This window comes from Asterias amurensis, chromosome 21 (genome assembly GCF_032118995.1).
Source record: "Asterias amurensis chromosome 21, ASM3211899v1".
NCBI lineage: Eukaryota > Metazoa > Echinodermata > Asteroidea > Forcipulatida > Asteriidae > Asterias > Asterias amurensis.
Window position 1 is genome coordinate 13,718,872 of NC_092668.1, and position 25,191 is coordinate 13,744,062.

Here is a 25,191-nt window from a genome sequence, read left to right on the forward strand (position 1 = left end):
CCCCTTTCCTTCCATAAGATTATTAACGCTGTAGTTTCGTTAACACGGTACCTGCCGACTGCTTGCTTCCTAATGAACGAGGGCGCTGTTGCACTGTTACGTTACAATTTTTTTCCCAGAAGGGGGCGGGGCAAGTTAGTTTTATGGTTTTATAGGGGTTTTATTATACATTACTTCGCAGATTTTCATCTAATTTCAAAAGCAAAAGTAACAGAGACTCACACAACAGAGCTGCAATGTCAGGTTTTCAGTTATGGTAATTTATTGTCCAGATAATATAATCATAACATCAAATACAATCTGGTTTTTCACCCAAAACAAACAAACAAACCAAAGTCACCAACAATACTGAAACTAAAACGAAAGACAAAACCTGAGGGGACATGACCATACATCCAACACACTCAATCAAAACTTTAAAACAGAAAGACGGAACACTTCATAACAAGTATGAACGTAATTTCAACAACATTTGTGTTACTCTATACATGATACCAAAATGGTCTTTGGGAACAAAAGATTATTTCTAAATAAACAAAATAATGCACTCACACTCACACTAACAGATGAATGAATAAATAAAATGACTAATTTGAGTTGCTACTAAACTTTAAAAATCTAAAATGAAATTAATGTCACATTTGATTATTAATAAATCTGACAACTAATTGCACTCAGAACTTGACACAAAAACAAGTAACAGTAAAACCCATAAAGGGGCGATACACAATTGGTAATACTTTGGAGGTGTGACGACCAAGCGGTAAAGAGCACTCTGGTGTTTCTGATCAGCAGAGTATGAGTTCGAGTCCAGCCATGACACTTCTGTCCTTTGGGCGGAGCTAAATGGATCCACCTTCTTTTTAAGGAGTGTACCACCATCCACCATATTACGCAGTAACTGTGCGCATGCCATGCTACAATTTAACATTTTATGACGGCAATTTTATAGCATTATATTATATTTCAGCAAATATATACATACTTTTAATACATGCACAAAAAACAGTCATTGCTGAATTTGAATTTTTGCATGGTGGGAGAAATCTTCAAACTAAGGTTTGAAATGGGCCGTACACATTAGGGGTGAATGATACCCATGCCTACATCCTTACGGACTGTGAAGGGGGTAAACACTGGTTCAGGCCCAGGAGCAGGTGGCAACCTGCCCCTGAAGGCAGTTGATTTGGGTGACATCCCAAATCAGCTAAGTATAGCCCTCACCTTGAAGTGGCTGTCCGGACTTATGAGTTTTTTCACAAAAAACGATGACAAACCCATGTAAGAAAATCTATGCACACATTGCACACAGGATGGGCCAGTTAGCAGCTTCCTTTGGACCTCAAGCCGTTTGGAAAAAGCAACTAGAATGATGGCATTCTATTGATTAGCACTCGATAGACACACTGATTATAAACTTGATTTTACAGTTTCACTGTTTGCTGACATAGACTATAATATTACAGTTTCAAATTATGTTTCATGATCAGACAGGTGGGTTTAAGGAAACAGACTTTTTTCTGAACATTCTGCCATTTTGAAATTTGGCAGGAAGGCAGAGCCTGTTGGAAGTCTTTAAGAAAGTCTGTATGATCCCACAGTGACCCCCCCCCAGAAACACTTGGCTAAGATGAGGTAATTCCAGCAGTGAGGGAAAAGAGTTTCCTGAAGTCTGCAGAGTCAAGTATTCCTACGGGAAATCTTCAGGAAGTTGGCCGGAAATCTGAAGGTTTCCTGAAGTCTTTTGGCAGTCTACATTTTCTGTAGGAAGTCTGCAGGGAGTTTAGAGTTCATGTGGGAAATCTTCAGGAAGTTGGCCGGAAACCTCCTGGTTTCCTGAAGTCTACTGGCAGTCTACATTTTCTGTAGGAAGTCTCCAGGAAGTCCTTTCAGTCTGCATGATTCCACTGCAAACAAACCGCTGCAAGAATTTGGTTTTTCCCAACATTTTTGAACAAGTTGCCAGGATTTCAAGAAGTCTTCAGCGTCATCAGGGAATAAACAAAGTTTAAGAGGGCATAACTTCTTGGCAAGGGTATTTTGTCTGATACTGGACAAGGTCGATCCCGCAGTGATGCCACCAAAGAAACGCTCCTAAGATGATGATGTGCCACCATTGATGACTTGACCCAATGTAGTCGACTTTACCTTCAAGAGGAGAAAACAGAATAACTCTTGTTTAAAAAATGTACAGAAAATTATCTCATTATAATATCAAATTGTAGAGGGGCCTTTATGAATGGGAAAAGGTAGAAGTGACTCAGTATCAAATGGCAGTTTAAAACCTGAAAGGGTTGTGGCCGTGCGATAAAGGACCTCAACTTTTGCTCAGTCCATTAACATCGCATGGCCACAACCCAGCCGGTTATTCAACCAGGACTTATCATTAACTTACCAGGAAAACATCGCTCAGGAAACTTTGTTGCATAGAATAACAGAGCCAAGAAGGCCATTATGTACATTACAAGAATCTTTGGGATGAAAATCTGCAAGAGAAAAAGAACATAGATATCAATCGATCAAGTCAAGGCCATGAAGCACCCCCGAGCATACCCAGTACTTATGGTCCAGGGCCCAATTTCATAGAGCTGCTAAGCACACAAATTTGCTTAGCATGAAATTGTTGCCTTGATAAAAACAGGATTAGCAAACAAATTTCCATATGGTTTTCAGGATAAGCAAACAATGGCTGAACATCAGTAATAAGCGATATGCAAAAAATGGAAATTTGGTTGGTAATCCTGTTTTTTTTTCAAGGAAGAAATTTCATGATAAGCAAATTTTCATGCTTAGCAGCTCTATGAAATTGGGCCCTGATGGCCGAGGCCATTATGCAAAAAGGCAGCTCCTCAGCAATGGCCGAGCTGGTGTCTCAAATGGAGATATATAATTGTGAACAAGAAAAAGTCTTGGGAGGAAATCCGCAACTAGGGAAAAACACAGAATCACAGTGAAGACACCACTGGGGTCGCAGCCAAGCAATATGGTACACTGGACACAAGTTCTGATGTTGTCAGATTGTGGGTTCGAATCCCGGTCATGGCACTTGTGCCCTTGAGCACGGCACCAAAATTGCTTTTTAAAAAAAATCTGGGAAGGTAGTACAATCTGCTCTATCATGTAGCCAGGCTCCTAGTGGATGATACCCATGCCTACATCCTTATGGACTTTGAAGGGGGGTACCACCCCTGTTTCAACCCCCAGGAGTAAGTGGCAACAGGCATTTAGTGGCAGTTCGTTTGGGTCGGCAGCCCAAATCAGTTTAAGTGTAGCCCTCACCTTGAAGTGGCCGTCAAGCCCTGTGATGTTAGGTGATATTAAGATAAAAACATTTTCAAAAAAATACCTGAACTATTTCTATGTGGAATCCGCCCTGCAGTGTTATCCAGTGGATGATTGGTCCAACACCATAAGCAACAGACGTACAGAACAGCAATAATCGCCTTGTTGCCCATCGGGCGGTTAAGAAGCGTCGATGAAACTGCGCAACAATCGTCACTGCTAGAAGGGTGCACACAACGGCAAGGTGGATCTTCTTCCAGTACTATTTCACAGAAATACAGAACAATTCTAAATTAAAGGCAGGTAACCAGTTTCATAAATCTGTTTAGCATTCTGCTAAGCAAATATCTTTTGCTAAAGCAAGAATTGAATGTGATACCAGTTGCAGCAATGTCGCAAAAGCGATACAACAAAACAGAGAGACTGCCACCATTGGGCTTGATAGCTCAGTTGCTAGAGCGCAAGTCAGTAATACGGGGGTCAGTCATTTAAGTCCCATTCCGGTACAATTGTCTTTGTTTAAACCGAAACCAAATAAATGCATGGAAAACTGGGTAAGGAAGTTTTTTTTTTGTTTTTTTTTGATTCTGGTCTTTTTAACAGAATTCTGATCCATTAAAACATCTAAACTACAAGCCATTCAGTATGGTGGATTATCCCGACAAAAATTCAAGCCCTGTAAAAACAATAGATATTGATGTTAGTTTTACCGGGTAGCAGCCGAAAGCGTAGTACACAGCAGAGATGTAGCACCCAAGAATACCTATAGAGATACCGGCCAAGTCCAGACCTAACCAGCGTTTGTAGGCGTCTTCGGAATGGCAGCTGAAAACATGGTACCCAGCAGAACACAGCATACAAAACTGTAAAACAATAGAATGATTGATTAAGCTCCAACCCATTATGTTTGTTTGTATGTTGTTTGTTTGTTTGTTTGTTTAGATGATCTTTCCATCAAGGGAACTCAGCAATTCAATATCATCTACTGTAGTTTTGAACAGAGTAAGGTTGTGTGCACACACACAGAAGGGTAAATTTGGGGAGTTTTTGTTTTACCTGAAAGCATGTGAGGCCGACTGTGTAGACGAGATGGTCATTGAGTGTCCCATTGAAGTTGGAAATGGTGACGAGGTTGTCATAAATCGTCAGACCTAAGAAGATGAGGAATCCTGCTAGATGACTCCATACGTTCACCGTTTCATTCGACCACACAAAGGTACTGAGAAGATAGAAACAAATCACTATTGATGACCAGATGATGATTTAGACAATGATCACAAAGTTGTGAGTGCCCAATTTTATGGCTCTGTCGATTCTGCACTCACAATCAACATTTTCCGCTTACTTACTGTGCAATGTAAGGGAAGAATGCCAATTAATGTGGAGTACGCACACACACACAAGCAAAAAATCCCTGGTAACTAGTGAAATAGGCTTGACGTAAGTGCGGAATTCTCTGCTTTCGTAAGCGCCAATTCTTTGCTTACAGTAAGCAGAGCCATGAAATTGGGTCCTGACCACTGTAGGTCAATCAATGTTGTGTTTTATTGTGTCACATCACTAATGCATTCATCAGGCTAGCACGACACTATCTCTGCCTCTTTTAACACTTTTTCTCTTTTTTTGCTTTTCTCAAAATGTCATTCTTATTGAGATAGGGTGTTTTGACATGGAAAGGGGCGTCCTTACCTCTTGATACATTTCTTGTAGGACAAGTCGCTCAAGTACCCCCTAAGGATGAATGGGTTTCCCTGAAGATAATGAGGCACCTCCGCAAAGCGAAGTCTCGTGAATCTTTCACCAGCGCTAGATGAACTCTTGAGGTAGAACGGGTCGATGAACACCGAGTCTGTCGGACGATGCTTGCTTGGAGTTTCTGTCATCGTTCTAGAACAAAGCTGATGGAGAAAGTTAAATCATCACTCGATCTTCGTATTAAGCAAGATATTGATAAATAATATTTAGTAAAATATTTGTGACACAATCCCCTTATATTTCTCACAAATTTAGTACGTGCAAACTGCATATACTTTCCATTGAAAATTGAGAGGAAATGCAGTAATGTGTGGCAGGAAATCGTCTCCCGGCTCGGAGAGTCTGTCCCCTCCAGATCTGCACGGATGGTGTTCAATTTTGACTGGTTATTCTCTTTGGAATCAACTTCTCTAATATAACCAAATAGTATACTAACTTGATAGTATACTTAAACACACACAGTTGTCTGCCACTGCCCGGCTGCATGGATCATTCGATGCTGTGCAGGCTGGGGATCAAAGTTGGAACAATTTATGTATCCTAATTATAATAATATATCACAAAAAATATGGCTATTATGAGGTTTATCGGGAATAGCAAAATATCAAGAGAGGGCGTTGTTCAACCCACACAAAGGTATAGGCGTTGCGTGCGCGAGTCGTAGAAACTGCATAAAAACCGCCCCATATTCCTTCCCACAACGCATTGCGGTTCGGAATCGCGATAAACCTTATTATTGAGTATTCCCATGGAGGTAGGATTACCTCCATGGTATTCCTAACCTAATCCTGCCACCACTTCTTTGGTATGAAATAAATTACTTGATTTACTCAAGTAAGATAATCCTTTTGATAAAAAAAAAAAAAAACAGTTAAAAAGTGGTGGCAGGATATGGACATTTTTCAGGATACCCCCACCCCTCAATATGGCTTGTGCTCCTCCCACATTGAGTTAAAAATTAGCTTGCCAAACGGCCGGATGACGAGAGGAGAGTTCACAATTATTACAAATACACAAGCAATACTTTAAACTTACGTGTTTGTTCGTTTAGATGCTCTTCACAACAAGGGAACTCGGCATACTTTTATAGATTACGATACGTGGTGAAGGTTTCTCAGTTCAATAAGAATTGTGTTATTTCTACCTCCATGAAAAAAGATGAAGGAAAACAAAATCGCCGATAGCAAAGTCGCTGCCATGCCACCGTTAATCTTAAACGGCGCCCTCTGTTGTTGCTAAACCACTTGAGATTTGCTACTGCGCATTTTTATGTTAATAAAATATCTTGCATTAAACACACGTATTTTTGTGCGATGAATTTTGCGCAGCTTGAAAAAGCGCAACTATTGATCTAGTTCCCTAATCACTCACCAGGAATAATCAATGTATTACTGCGTTGGAGACCCGACTGTTCTTTTCTGCTGAATGTTTTGCACTGCCGACCGAAATGAATAATGTTTCAACGTTTTTCCTCGCTAATTTTATGATAAACGGTGAACAAGATCTCTGCAGATTGTGAGTTGGTTATTAATTTGAAGTATTGGACAACCATACTCGAGCAGACGCGATACGTAAGTACATTTGACATTGATTGCCTTGTAAAATTGACTTCATTCACTGTCGCATGACTTTTTTATTCCATCTTTGTGACTTTTTTGGAGTGACATTTGCGGGGGCGTGTCTTTTACAGAGAGAAGGCGGTTGAAAGAAACATTAAACACTGTTAAAAATGCAGAAAAGAATGTATTTAACAACAAGCTCCAGGAAAATTATGCACGTACGACTGCTATTTTGTAGGGATAACTTTGAGTTTTTAAATTTAATTCACATAAGGCCTAGGGCCTATTTCCTTTTTTTTTATAAAAGTTAAAACTTATTTATTCCTCTCCTTCGTTCTTCATGTCCTTGAAATTTAGAAATAGAAATTGAATTGGCAGCTAATTAATTTAATTAATTAAGCCTAGTTAAATTCAGTAATTGTTTACCTTGCGTCCTTGGCTTTATTATAATTTAAATAAAAAAAATTATAGCAGACTTTCCATTGCTCGGCCAGAACTCTCGTCCACTCATCATGCCCAAAAGGAACTACACTATACAGTACACAGCACAAAGTAATGCCAATGGCATGGTTTACTTTATTATAGCGAGTGTACACGTTGTCAAGACTGGGCACTAGATCCGAAAATGCCTTATTTTTCAAGACAATTGCACAATTTATATAATTAACGTGTAGTTCAAGTGCCTGTTTCTCTCTGAGTCTGATATACAATCTGTCAACCTTTCGGGACTTTTCAAAACATTAAGTGGATTTCAGCACCAGGCGAAACAATTGTAAAATTCAGGCTGAAATGTATAGTATGCAGTGCTAGCAAAGTCTCTTTTGACTTAACAATACATGTATACCAGAGCAGACACAATAACAAACCTACCTAGGCCTCGGTGACTAGTAAAATTCACTAGCCGCCTTTTCGCGGCCCAATTACTGTACATGTAAGTGCAACTTCGACACTAATCACGACTTTTGCATGATTAGTAGTAGTCATGGTGGCGCAATTAAGCTGGGTAGTTGAAAAGTAGTAGTCGCAACTAGCCAGAGCAAGAGTCACTAGTGACACTACATTTGTAGTTGCACTTGTTGCCTGGGCCAAATGGTGACTCCCCCAACCCACCATCACACACTTTTTCGATTTCTATCGGCATGAAACCCTGATCCAAGCTTATCAAATTACTAACCTCCAAGAGGCCCCCCTTCCCGCACGCCGTCACATTAACTATTACTACAATTTCTAATGGTAAGTTTATAATTCAGAGATTTGCACACCAATTAATTATTGGAGATAATTAATCCTGATAATTAAATATTACCCATTCCTTTACGTTGCGTTTTAATTAATGTAGGCCTATCTCTTCATTTTTAATTAATGTATCTCATCCCTCAGAGTGCTAATTATATTTCTGATGGGTGGGAAGTTTGGTGAATTTAGAGAGCCATTTACATCTCAGCGCCTCATAATGTTTTACAAGCAGCTCAGCTGATGTGGCGCAATGTGCAGCCAAGCATGCCAGAATCACTGGAGCAATCCCTTTATCTAAAACGAAAAGTTCACTTCGTAATGGGTTCTTAAATGCATTACACAACACATGGGACCTTTGGCTTTAAAACATCTCATCTGAAGATCAAACCATTTGAAACGCAGGGTGTACACCTCTTTGGTTATTTTCATAAGACCAGTGTCCTCACTTGTTGTATCCCAACATACAGGTATGCATTTTAAATAACAAACCTGTGAAAGTTTGGGCTAATTTAGTCATCGATGTTGCCAGAAAATTATGAAAGAGAATTGTGGGCTTTCAGATGCCTTGGCAAGGCTTCAGAAATATGGCCCAGAACTTTGGTCATGTGTGCTACACCGCTCGCCCCTAACACTCAGGACGAAAAAGCAATTAAAAGTGTAAATTAATGACTTCTTGTACCTTCACTGTGAGCAGTCACGGAGTCTCAGGAGTGCATTTCGCATCTTAACCTTCCACACCCTGCAGATTTTATTGATGTTTTAATATTCCCCTGCGTGCTCAAGACGCACTCACTGCGTCTTCCCTGTTATTCTGTTATGAATTTATAATGGGGAGTATGGGGATCTGGATGTGCCATCCGACTTCTCTGTTATTTCGTAATGAATTTATTATGGGAAGTACATGTATGGGGCTCTGGAAGTGCCATACGACTTCTTCATATCCTTATACAATGTGTATTTGAGATGATAATGTTTTTAATGATATCTGGAATTTAACCACAAGAGGGCGCTGCTCACCTCAGTCAGCCAATGTTTTTGGGCGAAAAATATTGTACATTAAAAATGTACATTGTGTAAATGATGGGTATGTCATTTCTGAAGGACACACAACTTGAAGCCAACTTGTTTTATGTCTAGGGTGAACATATCTGTACGCCTTGTTCGATACACTTTGTCAATGGCAGATTTTATGCTTACCACTCACTGCCCTCTTCGGACTGCCCAACGTGCCTCTTGCTCACTGCCCAACATGTCCTCTGCCCACTGCCCTCTGCCCATTGCCCTCTGCCCAATATGCCTACTGCCCACCTGTTTTTCCCACTGATCCCACCTGTCCATTCTGCACTACCCGTTGCCTGATTTTCGAAAGCCCTCTTTTTCCTATAATGAACCAGTTTGGCTTTTAATGCCCCCCCTCCTCAACCCATCCCCCCTCAACCCCCCCCCCCCCCCCCCTCAACCCCCACCTCACCCAATTTACTAACGATGTAGCATTGACATTCTCACGCTCCATTTGCCACACACACTTTTTGAGGTAATGATTTGATATTCTGGTTGCGGAGATGGTAATGTAGAGCAAATATCAAGGCAAAAATTAATGAAGGTTCATTAAACACTAAGGTTCAGCCATTAAAGAGTAAAGGCCATGTCACACTGCAGCGATAACGAAATCGATAACGTTAACGACGTTAAGAGAATGCATTCTATTGGTTGAAATGCTCCACGTAGAATACGCCCACGCTTATTCACCTTTGACACGCTGTCTGAGAGCTTCTACATGTATAGGGAGTGATAGTTGAGAATTTACACCTCGCCACATTGCGTGAGCATTTTTTCTAGAGACTGACGGAAAAGTTGAAAATTTTAAAATGCTGTTGGAGGCCTGATACTTCACGGAGGCAGCGAAGCGGATTGCCATCCTGCCCCTGGTCATTGCCTTGGTGCCCTTGTAATGCTCCAGTAGAAACTTACAGTTTCCTTATAGGGTGCCCTTAACCAAGGAGAAAATGCCTTGGTGCCCTTGCCCTTTCAAAAACAAAGCATAGGCTTGGCTGTTGGGAACATTGTTAATATTTCACTATTAATATAATTACCCAAATCTTACTCTTTTGCCAGTGCCAGTCTTGTGTTCATCCATGGGAATGTGAAATTAATCCTTGGAAGAAAGCAAACAAAATCTGCAAAACTCGATACATCTCTCACGTCCCTAACGACAATTTTTTCTTTTCCAACTCCAACCGTCACTTGAATACTTGTTAGTCATCATGACTTCTAGTCCGAACAATACTGCAACAGATTTTTTATTATCAAAAGTGCATGTAATCACGTGTGTATGACACGTCGAAAGGGAGTGCGAACATTCGAGCTAGTCTGGGGGAAGGAAGTTTGCATTTAGGGCATTTGAGGTGTACCCCAGATTTCTTGTAGATGCTTTCGAGACTGTGCGGTTTTTCATTACACTTCTTGTCTGGATTAAAATGCTAAACCCTGCTTGTTAAACATTCACTCGACTGGTGCAGAGTTTTTTTTTTTGATGAAGAGAATTTACTCCTCAGTCCTGCATTGATTTGTACTGTGAGACGAATTGAGTACGGTTGTTAGCTGTGACCTGTGTCCTTTAGGAAGGCACACTCTTAAATAAATTTTCCTGGGGTGAGTAAAATTGATTTTGTTATAACTTGTATGTTCCGCTTCTTTAAAAAAAAAAATAAACTAGCACATTCTGTGTCAAATTAGGTAAACATTATACATTGAATCTGTACATGATTTGGTCTTTATCAAAGACAATTTGACTTTGAGAGTAGGATTTGAACCAACAACCATTCTGATTAACATGACGGTGCTCCACCAACATGTAGATTACATGTACATTTATAACTATGCCAGGTTTCAAGTGTAGTTGTGCAAAGCAGAAAATAGTGCTTGACACTTTGTTTCTGCTATGCAGAGAGAGTAGGATTCTAGTCACAATTTGTACTGTGAGTTAGTTTGGCTGGTAACCTTATCCTGGTACTTAATTTTGTTGTGTTTAGCTGCTCTTTTTGCTTGAGTAGCTTTATAAAATCGGCCCTGCATTGTTTCAAAATCAGCATGCCACGATGTAGGTTGGCGGGCTCGGACACGGACGTCACCCAGAATCCTTTGCACGCCTTTCCTGGTACTTAATCTGGTACTTAACCTTATCCTGGTACTTAATTTTGTTGTGTTTAGCTGCTCTTTTTGCTTGAGTAGCTTTATAAAATCGGCCCTGCATTGTTTCAAAATCAGCATGCCACGATGTAGGTTGGCGGGCTCGGACACGGACGTCACCCAGAATCCTTTGCACGCCTTTCCTGGTACTTAATCTGGTACTTAACCTTATCCTGGTACTTAATTTTGTTGTTTTTAGCTGCTCTTTTTGCTTGAGTAGCTTTATAAAATCGGCCCTGCATTGTTTCAAAATCAGCATGCCACGATGTAGGTTGGTGGGCTCGGACATGGCATCACCCAGAATCCTTTGCACGCTGTTCGTGCACACTGGGACGTTGTGCATATATGGGTGATTGTACACGCACGTGGAGCGTGCTCATGTAATTCTCTTTCTCATTATATCAATATCAAATTTTAAAACAACATGCCTGAGATCGAACAAGGCCAGTTCGTCGAAGAAGAAGCACTTCCATTTATTGAAAATTAGAGTGCATGATGTGATAATTTTTGAAGGCACATCTCGCCAGGATGGTACGCTAAGGCAATGAAGGCCAGATCCTTGTACGTGATCAAGACGAAATTCAAGACGTCATTATCAAGTAGATATTGAAGTTGCTCTTCAGAGAGACCTTGCTCTTTATATAGTGTTACCATTTGCGTCATTGTACAAAAACTAGAGGTTCATTATTTTTAGAAAAAGCCCTGGAAACTAATAATATTAAAGAAGACGCTGTTCAGATTGGTTTTGAAAAAAAAAATTAAGGAGTAATGAATGTCGGGCAATTGTATTGCTCTGCCTATTACAAGCGGCAAAAACAGTTCTTCGAATATCTACTGGAAGACATCAATCATGTCAATTGTCGTGGTGCCCCGTGCTTTTGCTGTGGTGTCCTTTGCAAAGTTCCAAAACAAATTTACATTTTCCTTATTAGAAGTGCTCGTTATCACATAAATATTGCTGTGTCTCTTCAAGAATGAAATTCAAGACGTGAAACAGTATCAGCTTGCTTTTATAAATCATGTATTACAGAGTGTTATAAATCCTGCAGTTCTGTCACCCCGTTATACATTTCATTATTAAATGAGATGAATGTGCTCTTGCCCGAAACCCCTCGATATCCACTTGTATCATTCATGCCATCAAATGAACACTTGAAGGGATTGTATGGTTATACGTTTGGTAATTGGAACCCACTGTTTGTTTAAATCCTATTGCAGTTAAAAAACAAACATTCATTTAAATTCAAAAGGGGGTAGTGTTTTTGAGATGTTGTCGAAAATCTGGAGCAGTGATATCCACGCAAGAAGAATAATCTGCAAATCAAACACACAAACTGAAAAACTTTTTCGCTGTCAGTAACGCTTCTCAGATTAAAAGTTATGGGCATGAAAACTAATATATTTTTATACAACCACATTACTTCGAAGTGAAATGTTTCTCAAAAAAGTACTGTTGAAAGTTGCTGTAAGCTTCTAGAACCAAAAGTTGTTATTGCCATTAATTTTAAGAATGATTTCCAAACGTACCTTTAAGAAGCTGTCATCAGCATCCAGGTGAGCGCATCTTGAATTCAGCGCACTGTTTAACATTAATGGTATGAGTAAGGCGAGGCGGGCAGGTGGTCGAGGGGATAAGCCATCGTGGATTTCATTCTTCTTGAACCCTAGATGAAGACAAATCAGCTGTTCCTAGCCACTGCATGCCCCCCCCCACATTTTTTAAAGTGGCTTGTGACGGCATGGGTTTGGAGGGAAACCGTTTGTTTGCTCAAATATTAATAGTGTAACTATCTGCAGCAGTGTACATGCCTACAATCCTGGCCAAAATGCTTTTGCCACAGGACAATTAACATACCCTGCCCCATTACAGGGCACTGACATTTTGAAGGGGCACCAATGCCAATTCCAGGGCAACAGTGGCCACTGCCTCTGTGGCCTCCATGAAGGCCATTTTTCATTTTGGGAAAGGCACTTCGATAAGAAAATCTTACAGTATTTATGTGAGAAGCTTTTGAAGGGCGACCAAGACCAATACCAGGGCGAGAGAGAGAGAGAGAGAAAGAGAGAGACAGGCAATGGCCTCCGTGGCTGCTCCGTAATTCTGTGTCTTCTGTTCATTGCTCAGCATTATTTTGAATTAGATTGTGGTTGACCCAAATCAAATCCAGTCGTGATTCAGACATCAGTCAAGCTTCAGCAGACATTTCTTTCAGTTGTCGTCAATTTGTTCCAACGTGACTCAAGGACTTCATTTCGGCTGAACAGTTGCTGACATTTATGCTTCATCATTTCGAACATTAGAAAACCCCTAGCAACCATCAGGGCCCATTTTCATAAAGCCTGAAGCATGAAACATATGCTAAGCACAGTACATTTTTGCTCTAAAATTCCATAAAGTCGTAGGGCCTATCACCAGACTTGTATACCAGACTCAAATGTCAACCTTTAAACATTATTTCTTTCTGTAAAAGGTATTACACAGTGAGGTAAAATTATTCAATTAAAAAATACAACACGTGACTTGTTTCTCTCATTCTAATCAGTGCAACCGAAACGAGGCTGGGTGGAAAAAATAGTCAGACTCCTGCCTGTTTGAACACTGCACTTATACAGCTGTAACAGGGAACATGACAATGCAAGCACTGAAGTCTTTTTAAACAAGTTCCCCTTTACCCTCATGATAATGAAAGACTGCAGACAGTGCTTACAAAATGTCAGTCCAGAACATTGGTAATGAATTACCCGTTGCTTTGGTGATAGCCAGTCCATGGGAAATCATTAGATGATTGAACCCTCATCGCACTTCGTGACAATTTAATATCATTTAGGCCTAAATGGTTCAGTTGAAAGGAGTGTACAACGAGCGGGCAGGCCTGTCTGCAATAGACTCGGCGAAATTCTTGTATGAATTTGAACCTTGAAAGTGCCCGAATTGGTTTCTTTCACAAGTGAAAGCGACCCTAGGTTTAAAAATAAATTTTGGTTTACGCACAAGACTTGTTTATAAATTTTGGTTTTACCCATCAACACCGATGTGTGTTAGCACTGTATACTCAGTACTTGCCTGAGCTCTGTGAAAAAAAACACAGGCCTGCATATTACTCGGGTGGATTCGAACCCACCACCTTTTTCATTCTAGAGCAGTGTCTTACCAACCAGACTTCTCTATTAAAAAATGTGCCAAACAATTATAACGACTTTCATTCTGAGTAGCAGGCACCCGGAACAAAGATATTGACTGCCAACATTAAATCGACCCCAGACGGTCAGGTTGGTGTAGATTGTGTCTTGCCTCGCCTTAATTATCTTGGTTTTTCCTCCCACATCTAAAACTGAAATGTCTTCATCATCTTCTCCACTCGTTTGGGAGAGCGTTGAGAATATTTACCCAGTTAAAGACACTGGACACTATTGGTAATTGTCAAAGACCAGTCGTCTCACTTGGTTTATCTTAACATATGCATAAATAAACAAACCTGTGAAAATTTGAGCTCAATTGGTCATCGAAGTTGCGAGATAATAATGAAAGCAAAAACTCCCTTGTCACACGAAGTTGTGTGCTTTCAGATACTTGATTTCGAGACCCCAAATTCTAAACTTGAGGTGTCGAAATCGAATTCGTGGAAAATTACTTATTTCTCGTAAACTACGTCACTTCAGAGGGAGCTGTTTCTCACAATGTTTTATACTATCAAACTCTCCCCATTACTCATTACCAAGTATGTTTTATGCTAATAATTATTTTGAGTAATTACCAATAGTGTCCACTGCCTTTAAGGCTACATGATGTAGCCTCAGTTAGTTGGTGGAGCACCCTTGTAAATCTAAATGGAATGGAATGAAATAAAAATAAAAATCAGCTATGCTCTATTTTATATTGAGGAATGGGGCAGGGGAAGTTTACAATTACCGTGTAACCTTTAGAAAATAACTAATTAATTTCATAATAATATTGGTTTTTTCTCTCCTTCCCCCGCTCTGCGTGTGTGTATCTGGTATGCTCAAGGTTAGATTGCCGATGTATCCCGCCATCGATACAATGTCAATATTTGACGTTATTAGTTTCTGAAGTCTTTGTTTGGAGAAGAGTGGATCGTGCCTGACAGTGTTGTGTTTGAACGGAAAACCAGCGCTTGGCAATGTGTAGTCACGGAAAGCAAATTCCTATGGGAGTTGGTGCAAGAGTCTAGCGTTATTATTATTATTTTGTTTTATATTATTATAATAACATTACTGGGTTCTTGTATTGTGTTTTATCACACCCTATAGGGCATATCAAAGCACTCAGTATTTTGTCCTGCAAGGTATGTGATTTTGTCCTTAAAGGCAGAGGACACTATTGGTAATTACCAAAATAATTATTAGCATTAAACCTCACTTGGTAAAGAGTAATGGGGAGAGGTTGGCAGTATAAAACATTGTGAGAAACGGCTCCCTCTGAAGTGGAGTAGTTTTCGAGAAGTAATTTTCCACGAATTTGATTTCGAGACCTCAAGTTTAGAACTTGAGGTCTCGAAATCAACCATCTAAACGCACACAACTTCGTGTGACTAGGGTGTTTGCTTCTTTCATTATTATCTTGCAACTTTGATGAACGATTGAGCTCAAATTTTCACAGGTTAGTTATTTTATGCATATGTTGAGATACACCAACTGTGAAGGCTAGTCTTTGACAATTACCAATAGTGTCCACTGCCTTTAAAAGAACCTTACAATGTACACACACATTTAGTTGGGAAGATATAGTGTGCCATTCTGCTGGGATACCAGCCAGGCTGCTAGTGGCTGATACCTATCCTTATGAGTGACTTCATCCTTACTGGGTGTGGAGAGTGTTACAATCCTGTTTCAGTCCCAGGAATAGGTGGCACTATGGTGACAATTGATTTGGGTCGGTGGCCCAAATTTGTTAGAGCCTTTTTCACACAATCTCTAATGTACCTTTAAACAGTGTAATAATAATAATAATAATAATATTGAGTTCTTATATAGCGCTTTTTCACTCCCTACGGGTGTCTCAAAGCGCTTCAAGATATTACCCCTGGTCACTGGGCCTTAATTCACTCCTTAAACCATCTCAGCTCCCTGGGGAGTATACAGCCTCATGCAACAAATGCGCTACTTGGCTAAATCAATCACAAGAACCATCTCTGCCCTCACAGGTACCCATTTACCCATGGGTGGAGAGAAGCAATAATAGCTAAGTGTCTTGCTCAGGGACACAAGTGTCACGACCGGGATTCGAACTCACACTCTGCTGAACAGAATCAGCAGAGCTTGAATTCGGAGCTCTTACCCGCTCGGCCACGACACCCCAAATTGTATTTGGGGACACGTGTAAAAAAGTCTTCTACCATGGTTAAAATTAACCAAAGATTCCTTTTACAATACAATATCTAAGGCCAAGTAAAAAAAAAGAAACATGTTTAGCGTCCCCGCCCGCTTCCTTTTTACAGGCCGCCTCCTTTTTTATTTTATTTTTTATTTTATTTTATAAATAGTGTTATTTCAAATGATCTCAGCAAAAACAATCTGAATGTCTTGTCTGAATGCCTCGACTAAATTGTTTCATTTATGTTTTGTGTATTTCAGCAGTAGAAAAAACAATGGATAATTGACATTTTAACAAAGAATGGCGGCCACTTTGAAATAAAAAATAAAAAATAAAAAGCCCCTCTTCTTCCCTCCTTTTTTTGAAAAACCCGGACAAGAAACATGTTTTTTTTTTTTTACTCGACCTAACCAAGAAAAAGTTTATCCAGTTCCATACTAAAAAACCGAGATTGGTGGGTTAACCTTAGTACTGGGCAGGGTGATATTTAACCCGGAATAAGCCAATTTGGGGTTCGTTAATCCGTAGAATGTTTAGCTCTGAAGAGTGTTGTGTAAACACTCCAGTTTATCTGGAGAATCTCTGTTTAATTTGTTTCTTAACATGGAGATTTTCAGTGTTGAGGGGGCTGTGTAGCCCTCGACTTTAAGTGGCCGTTAGGACTTTTGATGTTAGGTAATATCTCATAAAAAAAAATTAAAAAAGTGGTTTAGAGTGGCCGTTTGATGTAAGCTTGTACAAAAACCCTTTTTTTTTGTTAATAAAAAAGAAAAAAACAAATTGACTATCCCTAAATAAAGAATGGCCGAACTGACCTAATTCTTATTTGACTCCTCGATAAATAAATAAACTTCCATTCACTCGAAAGACCCTCAAGAAAAAGTCCACCGTCCCTAAAATCATTGTGTGTATACACAGTAAACTGAATTCAGCTCATCAACGTCTTATCTACACAAATCTCACTTGACCATTCATCGATGAAACACTTCCCAGGGCATATCCTGACTTGAAAAACAACAAGAAAAGTCATGAAAGAACTGGTCCACTTTTATTTTGCAAGGAGAAAAAACTGGCGCTTTAAAACTACAATTTTGTTAAACGGTTTCTTTAAGTAAAGGCTGGTCCTACCTTTAAGCACATTGCATAATTTTTGCAAAAAGATTAAGACTTCTACGTAAACCCCTCCAGGTGATGAACTGGAGCAGTTCTTTGGATGTTAAATCCTTAATCTTGCGATCGTAAAAACTTTGTGCATGTCCCAGAAATAATCACTTGCAATTAATCAAGGCTTAAAGGTAAGATTATGATCAGTGAAAAAGAAATAAGGCCTCAAAAAACTTCCTTGGTGAGAAGAACTGTGATAGACTATTTTTGCTGTTGCCAGAGATGCTGTTGGTTCCCGCTGCTGCCACCTCGCTAAACATGGGTGGATCCGACGTTCTTTATGAAAAAAATGTGAAAATTTGTTGCTGTTTTCTCAACTGTATGTAGACAATGTGTTCCGCTGAAAGAAGTCACAGGTGAATTTTAGTATATCGTTCTCGATATTTTTGCCTGAAAATCAGCATTTACGTTCACAAAAAACCCAATCCTTGACCCTTCCTCCAAATACTGATCAGAATTTGTAATGCCTGCGTTGAGTTTCGTTTCTTGCAACTTTGATGACCAACTTTTATGATTCCAAATTTTTACAGGTTTGTTAGTTTATGCATGTTGGGATGCACCAAGTGGGAAGACTGGTCTTTGATAATTACCAAAGGTGTCCAGTGCCTTTAAAGGATCAACTTCAAACGCTTACCAGAAGTTGTAATACCCGCGTAAAAATCAACCAGACCAATGATTTTAAGCCTCTCATCTCCGGAACCACTTAGTGTGATGTGACAATGTTTCTGACAAGATAAAGATTTCAAAGCCCCCTTTAAATTAATTACATTTTCCCCCTCCATTACCTGCAGACCTTGAGATTTGTCTCCCAAGGGTCGTGACAATATTGTCTTCAGTTAAAGCGATTTGACACGTTTGGTTATTACTCAATATTTGTTGATAACAATTTACTTGGTAACAAGCAATGGAGATCTTGATGATATTATAAATCATTGTGAGAAACAACTCCATCTGGAGTAAAGTAGTTTTTGAGAAAGAGGTAATTTCTCACATATTTTAATCTCAGAGAGACTTCAGGCTTGTCAGCCTTTCTAGGTCATCTGAAAGCACACACATTTGAGCAACAAGGGTGTCTTTTCTTCACTTATTTTTTTGCAACATCAATGACCAAATGAGATGAAATTTTTTCAGGTTTATTTTCTGCACATGTTGGGATACACCAAGTGAGAATACTGGTCTTTGACAGTTGTTACCAAATGTGTCCAGTGCCTTTAAACACGTGAGAGGCACGTCTTAAGAAGATTTTTACCACCTCTAAATTGCTTCTTGTTTCTTGGGGAGGAGGGGGTGGATTTTTCCCTGTCCATTAGTGAATTTAAATGTCGGGTGGAAAATTTTGAGAGGTGACCAGATGAAAGGCCAAGGTAAAAAGGCTGAGAAGCCAAGGCCTCAGGTTAAATGTTGGAACATTTCAAGGGGCAAAGAGCGCCTCTTGAACCCATTAGAGTTGCTCCACATTACACGCAGATTACACGCCTGAATTCCCGCCGTATCAAATTGCAATCGGTACAGCTTGTCGCAATTTTTCAAAGAAAGGCCTCGTATCATTATTTTGAATTAATACAAACTAATGTCACGCTTGCCTGCATTGTGTTGAGTGTGTCTACATATATACACTGTCAACCCTCCTACTGTGTGACCATTCAATATCATTCGCTAATTTCTTTTGAATGATACATATATGATACACTGCAATGTATAACAACATGCAATACAATCAGCTAGTGAACACCACACAGCACACAGTCAACCCTCCAACAGTCTGACCATTCAATATCCATTATACGATACACTACAATGTATACCAACATGCAATACAGCTAATGAATACCACACAGCACACAGTCAACCCTCCAACAGTCTGACCATTTAATATCCATTTTAGTTTTGAATGATGATAGTTAACCTTCAGCCTGTAATCTGATAGCATGCAGCGATTACAGCTACACAGTACACAGTTAACCTTCCTACTGTCTGACCATTCAATATTATCCATAGTTTTGAATGATAGATAAACTACCAGCCAGTAACCTGACATCATGCGGTGATTTCTAAATAGTATACAGTTAACCCTCAATTATTTTTATTATTATTATTATTATTATTATTATTATTTTATTTGCCATAACAGTACAAAACAAAATACATTGACAATATACCACGAGATGGGCAAGGGACAACAAAAGCAAATACATACTATGATCCGTAGATCTGTTGCCCCACATCTGGGGTACACAATAAAATTAATCCCTACTGTCGGACCATTCAATATCATTCTCTGTGGTGTTGAATGATACTATGCAAGCAAAATTAAAAAAACCAACAGCCTATTTAACATACACCTAAGAACAAATAAATGCACACCCACTCACAGTTTAAAAAAAAAGATATATATTCTTAAGCATAAGTTTTTATGAACGACCCCTCGTATTGCAATTTGAATGGCCCTCTTAGTTCTCTATCGTAAATTTGTCTTCCTCTCGTCTTTTTCTCGTCTCCAGGTTTTTTCTTGAATCGTTGGCAGTGAACATTCATCAGTTTCAAACTAACACTCTCCAAGAGCTCCACTGCAGACATGGGTAAGTTTATTTTCCTTGTCGTTTTTTTTTCTGCCTTGCCTTGGTTTTTTTTACGTGGTATGAAAGTCTAATTTGGATACTCTAGCTTTTCCAATTAAGCTCGCTGCTCTGCAGGAAGACTCGTTGGCCGTCCCCCCTTGGGCAATTCTTGATGTTGATTGGATAAGATGTTGTAATGCTTTGCCTTTGTCGTTCCTTGCCCGTCAGCCTGTTGAAGTTTTTTTTATAACGGGGGGAAGATTCACTCGGGTCTCGGACTGTGTAGCTTGGGGTAGGGGATGCATGGATATTAAATATTGTTTTTGCTTTAGTTAAATGGAGCTTGAGAAATTATCGCGACGATGTTAGGGAGGATGATGAATACCGGGCAGAGAGAGACTGGTTACCTTGCAAACTATTAATGGACACTGAGGGAAGTGTTATGCATTTTGTAACCTTGAACATGACTTCTGGCTTGGATAATGGGCTTGTAGGCCAAGCACGCTTCGTTGAAACTTACGTCATCAAAAGCCGAGAGCATAGTGGGCACAACTAGTACTAAGCTCAACCAGACAGTTGAGTACATTTTGAGTCCAACGTGTTCACTAGAGCAGAGACTAGAAACAAGACTAGTCTTTCCTTCGAGCCTCGGTTTGGTCACATTGTTTTGAATGGAGGAACAACAAGATGGCTTCGTCTAGTCCAGTTGCAATTTGAATAACAAAAAACTTTTGCAAACAATGCCATATGGATGGAGGCGAAGTGAGCACAACCGGATAGTTAATTACATTTTGAGTCAGATGTTTGCACAAGAGCAAAGACGAGGAACCAGACTAGTCTGTCCTTCGAGCCTTGGTTCCGATCACATTGTTTTGAATGGAGGAGCAACAAGATGGCCACATCCAGATGAATTCCAGTCGCTATTTGTATAAAGAAACTTTTGTCGGCGGAGATACCCAATTTATATTTTCATGCCAGGTCTGTTTTTGTTTGTTCAGCTGGAACACATCTCAGAGATAGAATCCATTAAAAGGATTCCTGCCTGCATCATCTAAACTCCAAGTAAAGGCTTATACTTTTACTGACCTGCACAAAAATGAGAGTATCTATAAATAAATGACAATTATAAAAAGGCTTTAGAGGGATTATGGATCCAATATTTTAAACAGCACGTGGAGTTAATAAATCTCCCAGTCGAGTATTTACACACTCTATGCGGACCGTTCGTGCGAAAAAACCGTCAAGGTCATTACTTTATTGAATTGCTGGTTCTTTTGTTGTCACCTACGCAACAATGTTCAACCGGCTGTCGGGGGCTGGCCAGGATTGCAACTCCAGCTATTCACCTTTTTATAACGAGCGTGCAAAAACGTGTTAATGTTTTCACCGTCACTCTGCAAAATAAAATGAATTCCAGTGAGTAATTTTTCATGTCCATGGCTTCGCGATAAAAATGACCAGGACTGCAACTCTTGCCGTTCACCATTTCATAACGAGCATGCAAGAGCGTGTTGACAATAGTTTCACGCTCTGCTAAACGAAACAAATTTCAGTGAGTGCTATTTCAAGTCGACGGTGGGTGGACTGTGTGTGGTCCGCACTAAAATTGACCAGGACTGCAACTATAGCCATTCACCATTTCATAACGAGCATGCAAAATGTGTTAACAATGATTTCACGCTCCGCAAAATGAAACGTCAGTAATATTTCATGTTGACGGCTGGTGAATTATGTGTGATCGGCGATAAAACATGGATGAGGCCATCGAAATGACTGAGCAGTACGGAAAACTGAGCTATGAAACTCAGAGGAGAGTTCAAACATCGAATTCTTCGAGCACGGTTAAGGAAACCTGCCTCAACGATTGTGCCTTGCATGAGGTTGCGTCGAGCATGACTGCTAAACTAGACGAGGCGTTGCGGACGATGGTTGCCATGGGAACTAAAATAACAAGCCTCGAGGTGAAACTCCAAGAGACGACGTATTTGGTTCTGGATCAGAGCCGCGAGATCGAGGAACTGAAAGTGAGCTGTTCGTTCTTTCGGAACCAGTATAAGAAGGCGTTTATGTGTCTTAAGAACAACGGCAATGTTGAATACAGGGAGGGTACTAACAAAGGTAGTCAAAGGATCGTCATTCCACAAGAAACGGAGAAGAAGGCTAAGATGCTGCAGGATATCCCAGAACTGACCGAAGATGACCAGTCATGCGAGACATTCGTCGCCGAGTTCTTTCAAGGAATTACAAATCAAGATGACAAGGTTCAACAAGGATGCCAGGCGACGGCTCAAGGAAAAGACGACAGTAAGTCTTTGCCTTCTCCACAAACAAAGTCAGCAAATTGATTGAAAATTAATGTATAGAATTATTTTTTAAACTCTTACACCGTGTAACTAAGCACTGTATCTTCGGTACTTTCCTGAGTTCTGTGAACAAAATCACAGGCAAATCACTCGGGTGGGATTCAAAGCCTTGACCTTTGCATTACTAGAGTAGGCTAGTTGTCTTACTGTTAGACCACATTAGTTCGAATCCTATGTGTCGGCAGCAGGTACGGCAACGATTTATGTTAGTTTTGCTTCGGGAATATAAACATTGAGTGGGGCACCACCCACCAGTCACAAAATGTAAACTTAATGTGATTTTCTGATGATATACTGTTTCTGTTACTTTTCTGTGCTTAGCAATTTGTTTGTGCTAACAGGCTTCATGAAATTGGGTCCTAGTTGTATCTTTTATCTGATCGCCACTCTTTCCAAAGCGAAAATAGAGGCTACGAAAACATGAGCTCAAATGTCAGTTGGAAATGTCACATTCGTGCCGCAAATTGACGGGACATGAATCGTGGGCGTATTTTCTCTAATGTATGCTTCCTGTGTAGGACTCAAATTTGGAGGGAAAATCCATGCGACCAAAAGGCTTATTACTCAAAGTGTCTACAGGCCGTAGAATTGTTCTAAAAAGAACCTGGGGCAAATTCATATACATGTAGCTGCTTAAAAGCAGAGAATTGTTTGCTAAGCAGATTTGAGCAGGATATTGGTCACAAATGGTAGTAGATTGGTATCTTATTCTAGCAAGCATAATATATTGTGCTTAGCTACTTTTTTTTTACTGAGCACAGTGTCTACTTGTTGGGAACAGCAAACAAAATGTGACGACGTTGACCACCGTGACCTCTTGACATGAAATTTTTAAATGTTTTATTGTAGACGTCTAAATGTACTTATAGGATTACAATATTTCAACGGATCCAAAAACCATTGCCTTTTAAAAGCAATACCTGTACATGAAAAAACATACATGTCTTGAACTTACTGTAATTTCTTCACAAACTATAATTTCCGTATCTTGATCCATCTTGCATCCTTGTCATCTTCTAATCTTTCTGTATCATCTTCTCAAATTCCTGTTTCTTCCATTTTAAAGAAACCTCTGCGTCTACCTAAAGATATCTTCGAGCAAAAAACAAAAGGAAACAAGAAAATACCCTGCAGGTTGTCCCTTCAAATCCTACATTTCCTTGAGTCTTCTGTGACTCATCATCCATCTCCATCTCCTTGCTCGCCTGCGTCCGCCTCCCTGAATAAATATCCCAGCCCCAGGGGGTTTAGCGTCCGCCGCTAGTTCACCTGAAGCATCCATGGGAGTTTTTTTTTTCTTCTTCATCTTCTTTTTTTTCTTAAAAGGAAGGAGCAGACATCGAAACAAGAAAATGAAGAATCTTTTTCAGCCGATGGGTGGAATGTATGTCAAGGTCTTTGGCCATTTTGTGTGAGACGGTCCCAACCATTAAACCCCGCTGAGCGACGCAGCGATCTACACTTTAATTAAATTGGATGACGGGGGGTTGGGTCTTGTTGATCCGGGTCTTGTGGAGGTAACAGTCAATTTTAAAAAGAAGCTTCTCCGAAATTGGTAGATTATAGAGATGATGTATGATATTTCATCGGAGGATAATTTCTTGGGGAGGTTGTACATCAGGTGCCTCAGGAAAAGTTGGTGACCGGTGAATTTGACTGGCGCCCAGCTACTTTGGCGTCGGCACTTGCTACATTTTTTAACAAAGTGGCATGTCGTGGTCAAGCAGTTAAGAGCACCGGACTCAAGCTATGTGTTTCTGATAAGTAGAGAGTGGGTTCGAGTCCTGGTCATGACACTTGTATCCTTGAGCTAGATAGTTAATATAAATTGCTTTGTCATTTGGATGGAACAAAAGATGTAGGTTCTGTCATAGAACTTCTGGTTAGAATTGGTAGAAACAGTTCAACAGAAGTCATAAGTTCTGTTTGGCTATTTAGGAAAATAAACGTAATTAATGCATATTTGCCTGAAAAGGGTATTCTTGCAAAAAGAAAATTTATTTCAGAAAAAAACCAATTATTGTGTCATTCCCTAGAATAATTTTCTACAAGATTTCTCGTAATCACACAAGACAAGTTCTCTTGAATAATTATATTTTGTTTTATTAAGAATACCATTTTTAGCAGTGTTACATGTATTTAATGTTTAAGAAAAATCGATAGCTAGCATTTTATGCACTTGGCGATTCCATCGAGATTTCTGGGCGTCACATAAAAGACAAGATTTCTTGCCAGCATAAAACGTTTTAAGCAAAAGAGAAATTACTCTCTAGAATTTTAAAAGCACTTTGGCGCTACACGAAGGAGTGCACTCGTGCTGAATGTTAAACACTCCTGTATTAAAAAACCTGTGGGACATCCGAGTTTGCGTTCCGTATGGTCTGTCATTAACGAAGGGAGAAAAATCATTATTAGATGCCGTTCAGAAATTTTGTTACGATTGATTGGACATTGTCAATCAAATGGTGAATGCAGTATTTTTCCGCCCGTCGGCAACCTTATTAAACTACACTGTATGACGTCCCCTTCACAATATACCCTAATAAATGACAACCAGCTATGTTTTGGCTGCGAGGCTGGACAACATGAAATTATGGTGGATGTTTTTTGTAAGGAATGGAACACATTTAAGTCATGTACATGTACATGTGTACATTTGGGTACATGTAATGTATACACACATGTAAGCTATTTGCAGCGTTGATTGTATGTGTATAATTCTCTTCTGTATTTATTGGCATGGTATTTTTTGT

General features: G+C 39.8%; 2 protein-coding genes across 4 annotated transcripts in view; one reads left to right on the forward strand and one right to left on the reverse strand.

Annotated features, from left to right (window-relative positions):
• Positions 1-239: 239 nt before the first annotated feature.
• On the reverse strand, positions 240-6,243 carry LOC139953182 (progestin and adipoQ receptor family member 3-like). The gene is made up of 7 exons (XM_071952625.1): positions 6,073-6,243; positions 4,972-5,180; positions 4,339-4,501; positions 3,993-4,145; positions 3,347-3,544; positions 2,396-2,486; positions 240-2,148 (listed from the first exon to the last, which is right to left on the reverse strand). Exons 2-7 carry the CDS (start codon positions 5,163-5,165, stop codon positions 2,009-2,011), a joined length of 939 nt encoding a protein of 312 aa, XP_071808726.1. The 5' UTR covers positions 5,166-5,180; positions 6,073-6,243; the 3' UTR covers positions 240-2,008.
• Positions 6,244-6,470: 227 nt separating this feature from the next.
• The window catches only part of LOC139953180 (rap1 GTPase-GDP dissociation stimulator 1-B-like), a 31,816-nt gene continuing 13,095 nt past the window's right edge, over positions 6,471-25,191 (forward strand). Inside the window, exons 1-2 of one of the 3 annotated variants that reach the window (XM_071952619.1) lie at positions 6,471-6,608; positions 20,019-20,096. In XM_071952619.1, coding sequence (XP_071808720.1) covers positions 20,093-20,096 — 4 coding nt within the window. In that variant the 5' untranslated portion in view covers positions 6,471-6,608; positions 20,019-20,092. Of the gene's footprint in view, positions 6,609-10,312; positions 10,485-20,018; positions 20,097-21,727; positions 22,380-25,191 lie in introns of those variants that run through there. The other 2 variants (XM_071952621.1, XM_071952622.1) reach the window with 2 other exon arrangements.

Excerpts from the sequence above, each read along its gene's own strand:
- LOC139953182 (XM_071952625.1), bottom strand. The coding sequence starts at position 5,165 with ATGACAGAAACTCCAAGCAAGCATCGTCCGACAGACTCGGTGTTCATC. Across the intron at positions 3,545-3,992 it reads ACGCTTTCGGCTGCTACCCG|TACTGGAAGAAGATCCACCT; the intron begins GTAAAACTAACA and ends TCTGTGAAATAG. Across the intron at positions 2,487-3,346 it reads TCCACATAGAAATAGTTCAG|ATTTTCATCCCAAAGATTCT; the intron begins GTATTTTTTTGA and ends TTTCTCTTGCAG.